This window comes from Stigmatopora argus, chromosome 11, assembly GCF_051989625.1.
Source record: "Stigmatopora argus isolate UIUO_Sarg chromosome 11, RoL_Sarg_1.0, whole genome shotgun sequence".
In the NCBI taxonomy this organism is placed as follows: Eukaryota; Metazoa; Chordata; class Actinopteri; order Syngnathiformes; family Syngnathidae; genus Stigmatopora; species Stigmatopora argus.
The window spans coordinates 12,916,616-12,928,884 of NC_135397.1; the positions used below are offsets into that span (position 1 = coordinate 12,916,616).

The 12,269-nt window shown below is 39.1% G+C and overlaps 2 protein-coding genes across 2 annotated transcripts; one reads left to right on the forward strand and one right to left on the reverse strand.

The window, feature by feature from the left end:
- Nucleotides 1-5,416: 5,416 nt before the first annotated feature.
- Nucleotides 5,417-8,805, forward strand: msx3 (muscle segment homeobox 3). Its single transcript, XM_077613548.1, has 2 exons — nt 5,417-6,230; nt 6,841-8,805. The coding sequence occupies exons 1-2, from the start codon at nt 5,864-5,866 to the stop codon at nt 7,245-7,247; spliced, it is 774 nt and encodes a 257-aa protein (XP_077469674.1). The 5' UTR covers nt 5,417-5,863; the 3' UTR covers nt 7,248-8,805.
- On the reverse strand, nt 8,133-12,108 carry znf511 (zinc finger protein 511). Its single transcript, XM_077613546.1, has 6 exons — nt 11,873-12,108; nt 11,733-11,809; nt 9,657-9,858; nt 9,403-9,527; nt 8,416-8,643; nt 8,133-8,294 (listed from the first exon to the last, which is right to left on the reverse strand). The coding sequence occupies exons 1-6, from the start codon at nt 11,996-11,998 to the stop codon at nt 8,222-8,224; spliced, it is 831 nt and encodes a 276-aa protein (XP_077469672.1). The 5' UTR covers nt 11,999-12,108; the 3' UTR covers nt 8,133-8,221.
- Nucleotides 12,109-12,269: the final 161 nt, after the last annotated feature.

Sequence of the window (12,269 nt, forward strand, 5' to 3'; positions counted from 1 at the left end):
CGTTCATTTGCGGGTGTCAATCATACGCCCCACGGGCTGGGTGCCGTCCGCTAGGGGGTCTGATCCGGCCCACTGAAAGGCAATTTGTAGCTCATTCATACTGTAGAAAAAGAATAAAATCCTTCATTTTTTCATTTTTTTCTTTTTCTATGCGCAGTTATGGGGCCATCAATGTGTTATCAGCAATGAGTTATCATCAATAAGTTATGATCAATAAGTAATCAAGGAAGCTTAAAATGCTGTTCATTCGCCCCTTCCAGTCAAAATGGTTTGGAAATCTAGCGCCATAAAAGACGGCCAGCAAGTTAACTTTTTGGGCCAAAAATAAACATGTTTAAACACCATGCTCCACTGTGTGGAGTGAAGTGGCCCGATGATTAGCTCTGTTGGACCCCTAAATATGTCGGCTCACATTTACGCGGTGGATTCAATTAGCGTCATTTACCACTCGTGGGCTCCAGTGGTCCAAGCTGTACAAAGTAACCCTTTTCTGTGACAGTGGTCTCTTCAGTGGACATGTATTTAAAAGTTTTCATTAGCTTGACTCAGTCAGTGCCAACACAAGTCACAGAGTCTGTGCTGTGGTAGTTAGTAAAAAAAGTGTAGTAGACGTCCAATCCATTTCAACAAGGAACTTAAATGTTAAGTCAAAATGGATTGGATGTCTTTTTTTTTCTGTAAACAGCTGCCAAAAATTATGCTATGTGGGGTCACAATATATTTTTTAAAACATAAATAAATAAATATGTCTCAGAGCAAAATACATACAGACCACCACACTTTGAATTTGTTCTTCTATTTTTTTATCAGTGTATCACAATTAGTTTTATTTCATTTTTTTTTGTTTTAATTTTTAATGTGTTTTTATAATATTTTTTTGTTTCTCATCGCTTGTAAAATTTGTATACACATATTTTTTTTAAATGTTTTAAATTGCTCTTCACAAAACAACATCAACACTGAAATTGGATTTCAAATGGGGGCCGCAAAATATTTTTCTGAGGGCCGCAATTTGCCTCTATGATGTAGGTTTGAAATATTTTTTCTATATAAATATTATAAAAACATAAAGGACAAAAAAAATGACAATTTTTGCCTGAAAAGCTTAAGGTATTGTTTGGAAAAAAATTCTTATGCATTGTAGATCTGTAAAATGTGATTAAAGGTAACACACTAAGTGAGTGTTATTCATTAAGTTTGTAGTTAATTAGTGTTGAATTTCACTTTTAAAGATAATTGAATTTGTTTCTAACTTGCAGGTACCCGTTTCTGTAGATTAGCTAATGATTTCAACGGCATGTGAGTATTGTTATAAAAACCGCGATGAAAGTATGTAAGCTGAAATCCTATCCGGATATCCAGATATGGTAAGATGTGCTTATTTTCAAAGACACTCTCACCACAAAAACTCGCCTGTTGTGTATTTTATGTTTATGCCAAATGACACCACACCCTCACCAAACTTTGCCCAGAAGGAGAATGACAAACAAAATCTCATGAAAGGCAAATACTTTTTTAATGAAATATAACCTGCCTCGACATGCTTGGTTGAAAAAGAAAACCACACTTTTCTTATTAAACATTTCTTGCCTTTGCAGAAGGGAGCACAATTTTGATCATTTCAAAATGACCAACGTCGGCTATTTTCAAATTATCATGCTTTAATGTTTACAAGCAACAATGATAGAAAAACAGATATAATAAGTACAAAATAGTAGTGTTATAGATGAGACAAAGTTTGTTTTCTGTACTTTTTTGGTGTTAAGCCAACAAGAACAATTTCTTGCTATTTTCTGCTCCTATTTTTTCTTTTTCTTTTATTCAAAGCTGAAATTCCATGCTGACTTTTCAGGAATGTGCTTGGCGCTTTGAGCGAGTTAATAACAAGTACATACTGTATATGCTTAAAATAAACAAAACATGGCCGCTCTGCTAACCCAGATCCTTTTTCAAAGAGTGGGAATCAAAGCCAAAGTTGCCACATTCACATTAAGCAGAGAGAAGGCGATGTTGAACACTAAATTACAGGCACTGAAATGTTGTCTGGTTACTCAGCAATCTATCAGTCCCACACATAGAGAGAAAGGGCCAAGGCGGGAGGGACGAGGGGGGCGACGGGTCGCTGCGAGAGGGGGGTTAGACATGGAGCAGACAGGCGCCAGTCACAGCAGGATCAAAGTGAGAAAAGTACCTCGGGGAAAGAAACGGTTAACTCCATTTAACCAATTGTTCCGCAGACAGTCAGTATGCTACTGCCCCCTGCAAAAACAGCTCCCATAAGGAAAAAGAAAACATATTAGGTTTCTCTGAAAATGATTTGACTTGATTTGAAGCGCGCCAAAGCCAGAGCCAATCGGACGGGCCTCTTTAATGGGGCCTCTTCAACTTGATTTGGGGTTTCACTGTCCAGGGGTTGCCTGACAAAGAGCACAATAGCTTGAAATACGGCCAATACGCAGCCATAGATAATTTGATTACTACTTGGCCGGGATACAGAAAGTTTACAGTGACCATAACTCCACTATGTATTCGAGTATGGCAAATAACAACGGTACACGGTCGATTGGTCGCCGGTCTTTTGGTTGCCCGGAAGGTAAGTGATAATTAACATTTAAATCGTTGCTCAAATTCCCTAAATACAAATTGCGAATTACTATTTAGTCATACTTAATGCCCTAGTAATTATTAGGCTAAAGAAAAGCCCCAAATTTCCCGGACTTTTATTGTTTTTTGTTGGAGAACTTGTTAAGACCCTGACTGACGTAGCTTCTTAAAGGGACAACGCATGTACATACATTATACACTCATACGTCGGCTCAGTGAAAATGCTCATGGCCATTGTTGGCTTTTATTGATGCGTAGACCGTGTTGTTTTACCTTGTTTTGTCGCCGGTCTTTTGGTCGTCAGTCTTTTGGTCGCCGGTCTTTTGGTCGCCCATTGTCGCGGTCGGGGCGACCAAAAGACCGGCGACCAAAAGACGGCGACCAAAAGACCGGCAACCAATCGACCGCACATGAATAACAACGCCTCTTTTTTAATGAAGCATATTGGTGAAAATGTTCGAATACGATCAAGCGCAACTGCTCGGATGAGGATTTTTTTTTTTAAATTTGAGCATTAAATGAAACAATGTTGACCACTAATGACACAATAAAACAACAACAACAAAACTGAGGATTATTATAGCTAGCTAGTTAGTGGGAAATGACATTAGTGGCTCCAGTGTTTCCTGTATTGAGATGGAAACAGTAAATCTCTTTACTGGATTTGTTTTAATATAAATTTGATAGTTCAATAATAAACTACCCTGACCACAAAAATGTCACGTGCAAATGAGCTCAAGTGCTCTGATCTATTTCAGTGTTTCCCGACCAGTGTGTCATGTCCAAAAATAATTTATCTACAAAAATGTGTCTTTTTTGTTAACTTTCTGTGCCAGTGACAGTAAGGACCATGAAATGCTGACCTACTCAATGACAGAGACAACTAACCAGTGTATCCACTTTTTGTGCCATTATTGTTTGGTGGCCCGCCAAGGTTTTTTTTTTTTACCCCCCAATGTGAAATATGTGCTTTGGCTAAATAACATTTGGGAAAGAGTTGTTTATTTATACAGACCGTGTCGATTTGAGATTGTGTTCCAAACCCTTTATAGGTCATCCACAACTTTATTTTTTATCATCAGTTTCAACGTTATTGTATTTGCTATTTTATATTCGATGACAAGGGAATAAAGACGTTGGAGAGACACCCGTCCAAGCATTCCTTTATTATCCCGTCCAAGGTCGTGGGGGGCTGGAGCCTAACCCAAATGACCTTGGGAGAGTAACAGACTCCACCGTCGACTGGTCGTCAGTCAATCACAGTGCAATGGAGGAGTCAACTGACCCCGAAAAACTAAACTAAACTGCAATTTCCCGATCATCAAGACAGGACCCTGCATGTGTGGTTTCTGCAGTATATTTTGGTTTTTGAAACAAAACTTTGCTATTTTGAGTGACCGACCAACAATTTCCTGCATGCATCCATCAATTTTTTCCCCTCTAGCGTGTTTACTACAAAACCACAACTTGGTTGTGACGTCGTTCAGGAATTTTTTTTGTGCAAAAGACTCGTATTTCATATGAAAACCGAGGCATCTTGACTGGAACGCAGGTCGTTAAAGCTACAAATTAACACCCAGTGTTCTACACTTATTTTGTGCTGTAACTGAAGAAAATGTGCAACAATGGGGTATCACATTGAGGCCGTTTATTTCAACACGTCAAAAAAGTTTGGGGTTAAAATCCCCATATAAGTTTGTATTTTCTCAGCGATCAGTCCAGGGTGAATCTTGGCTTTTAACCAAATTAGGAAAGGTTCCATTTTATAGGCAACTTTTGTAAAGACATGTAATGAATAGATGGGATGATAACTTTGTTTACTATTAAAAGCAGAAAATGATGTTTCTTTGTCAAACTATTTCCAGACTGACAAATTAAGGAACGTAAATATCATCTCTGGCACAGTTAATGCAATGAAATTAAAATACTCAGGGTCTGATGAAATGGTTTCCTATGCACGTTATTGCATTATTACAGCAAAGCCACATCTCCATCAAGCGGCATACTTCGGTTTGGTTTCCCACAGTACAGTGTGGAATTCCAAGTTAGCGGTTAACTGTGCATATTTTACCGTATTTTCTCGCATATAAGCCGTATTTGTAACTGAATCAAAGTCACGGCTTATATGCGCACAAGACTGGCTATACTCTTTCACCAGTAGATGTCGGCAAAGTAAAATCTCCTATGTGTTGGTTATTTTCTGTTTTGCAGTAAGAAAACAACCACTGCTGGATGAATTAAATCCTTATGATATTGACCCTAATAATGTGCATTAATTATACATTAATATAAATATTAAATTTAACTGCTTGTTTAGAACCAAAAGAGTTGTTGCGCTATAAAAAAAAAATCTTAGATGAGAAAGGAAAATTTCAGTTACATGCATAGCACAGCAAACGTGTATGCAATTATGTACAGTTATACAGAAGCAGGAGTATGCCTTTTAGGAAAAAGTAAGGAAAACTGACGGTGAATTTCAAAAGAAAGGAGGACAAATTTTACCTATTTAAGCAATGTTTGGGTGTTATATTTGTTAAAACATCATAAACCAAAGTGAAAATATGACGAAAATAAAAACTCACTAAATAGTGGTGCTGTTGCATCGGAAATGATGTTTGTAAATGACGTCAAATGCGTCCTACCTAGAATAAAATAATAGAAGAGCCACAGTATATACGAAATATGATACACAGCAAAGAGCCGCATTCATTTTGGCCGGGAGCCGCCTGCGGCTCGAAAGCCGCGGGTTCGCCACTCCTGATTTTAGAGTTTTTAAAGTGTCTACTTCCAATAGCTGTCCACTGTCCCTAAAATGATTCATTATAGGTGACAAATGTGAGATTGTGCGTACGATTCTGAGGAAAAAAAAGGTTGGTCACCACAGAGCCGGAGGCCCGTCAAGACAAAAATGAAAATCTAAAACGAGCAAACTACAGTAAAGCTTGCCAAAATAACAGGAGGAACCCTACTGGAATGTTCAGGGGGTGGGGGTACCATGCAATAGAACATTTTTAGGGTCTCAAATGAAGCCCTTGGTTGAAATGGAGCATCATCTACTCGTCATGAGGAGGATGTGCCCAATCGGAGAGCGCCTGGGTGGAGTCACGGAGAAGAAAGCATGCGATACAGTCACTGGTTAAGACACTTTAAGCGGCGAGGGCCAAGTTAGTGCGCCGTTCGACTATTTGATCAAAAGGATCATCCTAATAACTGGGGCAAAGCGGGCAAAGAAAGACGGAGATCTGAGAAGGACATTTGTATGGCACCTCAGCTGTGCGTCATGAATCCTGCGCAGGGATCGCCACCTTCGGCCGCAGCGGGTGACACTTCCGCGGAGGAACGCGCAACCGCCGAGGAACGCGCCTCCGCAGCCGAGCGGCTCGACTTGTCACCTGGACCCAGGTGTAAAGGCAAAAGCGCGGAGCTGCCCTTTAGCGTCGAGTCGCTCATTGCGGACGGGACTCATGCGAGAATTCGACAGCGATCCCCGGAGAGCAGCGTGAGGATGGAAGAAGACACTGGGCGCGCTTCACCGGTGGAACTTAATCGCGTCAAAGGGGAGAACTTGGACGTCAACGAGAAGGACTGCAGCCCTTGGTCACAGTCTTCCTATACATCACCTCCTAGTGAGTGAAAGCACTTCATTATTTATCTTGTCCAAGAACAGTGTGTGTGTGCGTGTGTGTATGCGTGTGTGTGTGTGTATGCGCGCGCGTGAGCGTGTTTTTTTCATTGTAATATCGGAGCCCTGTTAACATTTAAAAAAATAGTTTTTTGGGGGTTTGTAATATCAGTCACACCTTCAAAATGCGTCTGTTTTTTTCCATATATATACATATTTGTTTGATATGTTTATATATTTTTTTTCTTTTTTATGTGTGTATGTATATATATATATATATATATATATATATATATATATATATATATATATATATATATATATATATATATATATAGTGCAAGATGTTTTTTTAATTGAGGCTGGAACTGCTGTGTTGGTAGAAAATTTACTGCATATTTCGCAAACTCATGCACCACGCCATAAAATTGCAATGGCATATTGTCACTTTATTAGCAGTAAAATCTTGGAATAATATTAATCAAGAAAAAAAGGTCACCATTTATTCTATTTTCTTTTGAGTGCGCAGGTATCCCTATTTATATTTTTTTAGAAAGTCCACTAACTTGAGAGACTTGGAATGAATAGAAATGTGTCCTTATTTCTACTCGCAGGACTCCCCAGCCCGAGCCAGTGCAACCTTCGCAAACACAAGAACAACCGGAAACCCAGAACTCCGTTCACGAGTACTCAGCTGCTGACCCTGGAGAGAAAGTTCCGTCAGAAACAGTACCTGTCCATCGCCGAGAGAGCGGAATTCTCCAGCTCCCTCAGCCTGACAGAGACACAAGTCAAGATCTGGTTTCAGAACCGCAGGGCCAAGGCCAAGAGACTGCAGGAGGCCGAGCTGGAGAAGCTCAAGCTGGCTGCCAAGCCGCTGCTGCCGGCCTTCGCCTTCCCCTTCCCCCTGAGCGCCCCGATCGGAGCACCGGCCCTCTACGGGGCCATGAACGCACCACGGCCATCCATACCCGTACCAGGACTATTCGGTGGACCCTATGGGATGTACTACTTATCTTAACACCGCATCATATGGACACTTTGCCGGAATATGTGTGCCTTTCCTTTTAAAAACCAGCTCCTCTGCCACAAGACGAGTTGAAATCTTATGAAGAAATGCGTCAGAATATTTATTTAGTAAAAAAAAAAAAAGCACTTGCGTGTTTTATAAATATCTTTCGTGATTAATTTCAAGCTAGACAATACTAGATCATTAAATATTCCACTGCAATCAAAAATATTCCTGCAGTGTGGAACCCACATTTAACCGTGAACATTTTTGAACTATGAATGAGGTATTTTCTATCAAATTACATTTCTTAAGACAAAGTTCATTATATTTTGCATAATGTAGTACAAGCTGAATTTTTTAAAAATATGAATAAGTACCAATGTGTTGTCAATCTTTTTGTATCGTTAATGTACGAGATTTGATAGAGAATAACACACCAAAAATGCATCATGCAAGCCTCCCAAAATTGTTATCCAAAGATACAGAAAGCGGGCAGTCAAATAATATCAATATATATAATATTATATTAAACACATTGTTCAAATGGACCAGATAATATCACCATGTGCATGGTCTCCACCTTATACCAATTGAGTCAACATTTTATTTTTTCACAAAATTAAGTTCTTTTTTCAACATTGGTATTGAAATGTTCCTTTCAATGTATTTTTTGCAGTTGTTTAAAAAGCTCTTAAAAAAGAGCACCCAACCATTTGCATATGTAAATAACCATTGATGACTTATTTTACATTTGAGTGATCAAAGTGTATTTCTTACCTGTTGGCTGAAATAGCGTTTTTGAAAAATTAAAATGTTATAAATGTATTAAGGATTGTTATTTGTTTGTCAGTTTTGAAACCATAATTATTGTCAATATGTCACACAAAAACTGTCTAAATAAATACAAGAAAATGTTTAATTTGTTGTCACGTGAACTAAAGGGGAGACAGACGAGGACATATTTGTGATTTCTGAAGTTTTTTTCATTTCCTCCTTCCTCTGTGACCTTTGAAACCTCGGGTGGAGCCATGACCAAAGCACACAGTGGGGGGAACCCTAAAAGAAAAAAAAGATAGTTGAATATTTTAACTCATAGAAAGGAATAATGTTGAGTTTAAAAAGTTATTAAGCTTAAGTAAAGAAAGAACGGAAATACTGTTACAGTACTCTGACTAACCGGTAGGAATATCGTGGATTCAAATGTTGGTTTGCGTTGAAACCTGCTGGCTGCTCCTCATGTGAGGCGCCTTTTTCACAAAAATTACTCTCTTTTGTGAATGCGGGCATTTCCATGGATTCTTCTTGATCTGCCTGTTTGGACTGCTCTTCACACAAAAACACACTCACATTGTCCTCTACCTCCATGGCGGTGTCTGCCTGTTGCCGCTGCTTTGTCTCTTGATTTCTAAAAAAAAAATGTCAGGAGTTTTAGTAAAACACATGAAAGAGAATTTACAACAATTAAGTTGTAATGAAATAAAGGTCACAAATGACAATGGAGGCAAAAAGTTAAATATGGAGTTTTAGCAGAGTAGTCCCATGCTGCATTCAATAAACGGTATTTAAAGAGCTTGTTGGATTTTTTAAGGAATGGTTTTAATACAAAGTATGTTTTACTTTTACTGGAGCATTTTTATACAGACTGTTTTATTAAAATATAGTAAAACGTTTCCTCACGTGATTTATGTTAGTTTATTGGAGTTACTACTTCCCCTCGGGCACATTCACATGACTCAGAATTGACAATCCAACTCGTGCTGTTTGACTCCACTTCATCAATAAAACACTCCAGACATTAACATGAGTATACACAAATTGTGATATTGACTGTGGTAGGCAAATTCTGCTTGTGAGCCTATTTTGCATTTTGGTGGTTGTGACAAAGAAAGTTGATTTTAAACGAATTATTGCCTTCTTTTTTATCCCTTAATTCATTTGATGCCTTCAACAAGGCTACCTGGCATGTTTTTGGGGATGTGGGAGGAAACCGGAGTACCCAGAGAAAACGCTAACTACCGACCTGGGATTGAACCCTTGACCACAGAACTGTGAGGCCGACGCGCGAACCACTTCTTCTGATCATTTATTTTATGTCAACAGGACAAAATATAAATGGAAAACGTTGCTGCCATCTATCGAAAAAATGGACAAAGTGCACTCTTACCCCTTCTCTCTTTTGGGTTTGTCAAATCTAAAGTCTGGAGGGTACTTGTGAGTTCGTATCAGGTGGTCCTTCCTGAGTGTGCTCGTCCTGAATTTGTCTCCACAGCCCTCCACCAAACAATCGAACTGTAAATCATGTCATACATTTTTTTCTAGACACAATTTCAAACATTACAGGGATCATGGGAATCCTCCATTAGTGAACTAAATAGGTTCTTTTTGTTATTTTAAAATATATATATATATATTTCGCACCATGTCTTGCCGCTGTGCTAGGACCATGAAGACAGAATCATGCCACTCTTGAATGTGAATGTCCAGGAGGCGAGCGGTGGGTAGCGAGCGTCGGCAGATGGAGCACACGTGACGGTGTAAGGAGTTGTAATGGTGCTCGTACTCCTCTAAAGTGGCATGGACTGCATTGCAGCCTGAGATGTGACAGGCAAATTCTGCAACGCTGGAAGAAAAATATTTTAAAAAAAAATTTAAGAGTGAGAAGTTTAAATACCTTCGAAACCCCAGAAATTAGAATGAGTGTACAGTGGTATCTCGAGATACGAGCTTAATTAGTTCCGGGACTGAGCTCGTATGTTGATTTTCTCGTCACTCAAACGAACGTTTCCCATTGAAATGAACTAAAAACAAATTGATTCGTTCCAACCCTCTGAAAAAACACCAAAAACAGGATATTGGATTGGAAAAAATGTTTTATTTGTTCTATTTCGCCATCTATTAACAAAGTAACACATAACTAGTGGTTTAATATGACTAAAATGTGTTTAATAGTACTAACTAGTACTGCAACGCTCCGCCCAGTGCTCGCAGAAACATTACAAAGAGGGAGTTGCGACCAGAGACATTACACGAGGGAGTTGCGGGGTGAGAGACAGTGCCCATGATGTTCTTATGAGCAGCATCTCGCGTCCGCTGTTGTCTCATATCTCAAGATAAATATTTGCCCGAAATTTTACTCGTATCTCGAATTGCTCGTATGTCGGGCCACTCGTATGTCGAGGTACCACTGTACCAGTGGTGGACCGTCAGGGCCTGCAAGGCCTTCTCTGCTGGCCTAAAAAATATCTGAATCACAGACTGATGTTAATTATGTTTTGTCCATGAACTTATTAATAATTCCAAATTGTCTGTCAGCTTCCTTTCATTACTTTTCCCCTGGTTGTGCTGCTTCCAGATGTGTGTTTTCATATTTAAGCATCTAACCAATCACATTTCAGCTATTTGTTGCCAGGGTCAGAAATCTGCCTTGAGGCCTTCACAGTCAGTTCTGCAGGCTCTGCTGCATGAAACAAGCGACGATAAAACTGTTGCTTTAACCAATCAGAATTCGATTTGGCGACCCCAAGGTCTTCTCGCAGACGTAGGGATACGTCATTGCCTTCTCGCAGGTGTAGGGATACGTCATCGCTTTCAACAACTATGATTTGCTAGTGATAGAGTGGACTAGCCAGAGATACCAAACTGTATCTGGAGCGAGCTGCACAAGCAAATATATTGTTGTGTTGATTCAATAGCGGTTTTGTCAACCCGCAATGGCTGAAGGAGGAGAAGATATGGATTTGTTTGCAGATTTACTGTCAAAGCCATTTTCAAGACGGACTTTTCAAGAAAAAAAAAGATGGACATCATTAAGAAAGGTCGGACAACTCCAAAGCAAGCAAGCCTGTCACAACCGGGAACGAACATTTTCAGCATTAAATCGAATAAAAACGTAAGCCAGAAATACGACAGGACAGGCTCAACTTTCAGCATTAGCTTCAATGGCGATAGAAAAGGAGGAAAGAAAGGAGGCTGGATATTGTGTACAGTTAAAAGGATTTTTGGTGAGTAAAATATGGCTATATTCCTAAATAATATTTCAATTGTATGAGGTTATTATTGATGATGTTTTATGTGTCGCAGCTGTAGCTGCAGTAGAGGTTTTATAGCTATAAAATAGTTTTTGAGGGTTGGATTGATTCCGTCAGCTGAAGGCGTCGCTAGGAAATTCACGGACCACCACTGCACTGTACATACAAAAGGTACTAAAACATGAAGGTTGAATGAAGTTTGAATCAAACTTCAATTATACATTGTTTTGTATACCTTTAGTATGAGTACTATGAGAGACTATGACAGAGGGGAGTGGGGGGGAGATGGATGTCAAGGCTGTCTTCACTGAAAGAAATGATTAAACCAGGGATAATATAAAACTAAGAGTTTAAACTCGTGTTTACAGTTGAATAAGTATTTTCCACCAACGTTTTTCGACTGGAATTGCAGAATGTGAATTTAAATGGCACTTGCTTCTATTAGATCAATGCGTACAATTGTCACCTGAGGGTCTGTTTGTCGTCGTCTGGCGTTGAAATATAAAGGTCTTGAAGGTACATGTGTCTTTCGACGTCTCCATCCTAAAAAAAAATAACAAGTGTTAGAAAAAAGCACATTTGAAATGGAATTTAGCTTGATGTTACCTCAAACAGCTCGTGGTCCTTGTGAAGGTGCATGAGCTGCGGGCTGAAGTTAAACGGGGTTTCAGCCTCCTCCCGTGGCTCCTGAGCAGTGGTTGTGCATTCTTCGTTATAGAAATTTTCCAACATTCTTAACGCCTGTGACCGCTTCTTGCTTTAACATTTCTTTGTTTTAGACGTCCATGTAGTAGTTTATTCACCGCCCTTTTTCACACTGTTGGTTTTCTGTTGTTCATGTCGCCAAATGATGACGTATTATTTTTAATGAACATTTTGAAATTTGTTTTGACGCCGTGTTTTTCAAGACTATTTAGATGTAATTGGCTGTACTTTATAGTTTTAATTATTTCATATTAATTAAAAAATATTAAGCACTATTTTTATTCGAAGGATTCTGTAA

Excerpts from the sequence above, each read along its gene's own strand:
- znf511 (XM_077613546.1), bottom strand. The coding sequence starts at position 11,998 with ATGTTGGAAAATTTCTATAACGAAGAATGCACAACCACTGCTCAGGAG. Across the intron at positions 9,859-11,732 it reads GACGACAAACAGACCCTCAG|CGTTGCAGAATTTGCCTGTC; the intron begins GTGACAATTGTA and ends TTTTTCTTCCAG. Across the intron at positions 8,295-8,415 it reads AATCCACGATATTCCTACCG|GGTTCCCCCCACTGTGTGCT; the intron begins GTTAGTCAGAGT and ends TTTTTCTTTTAG.
- msx3 (XM_077613548.1), top strand. The coding sequence starts at position 5,864 with ATGGCACCTCAGCTGTGCGTCATGAATCCTGCGCAGGGATCGCCACCT. Across the intron at positions 6,231-6,840 it reads TTCCTATACATCACCTCCTA|GACTCCCCAGCCCGAGCCAG; the intron begins GTGAGTGAAAGC and ends TTCTACTCGCAG.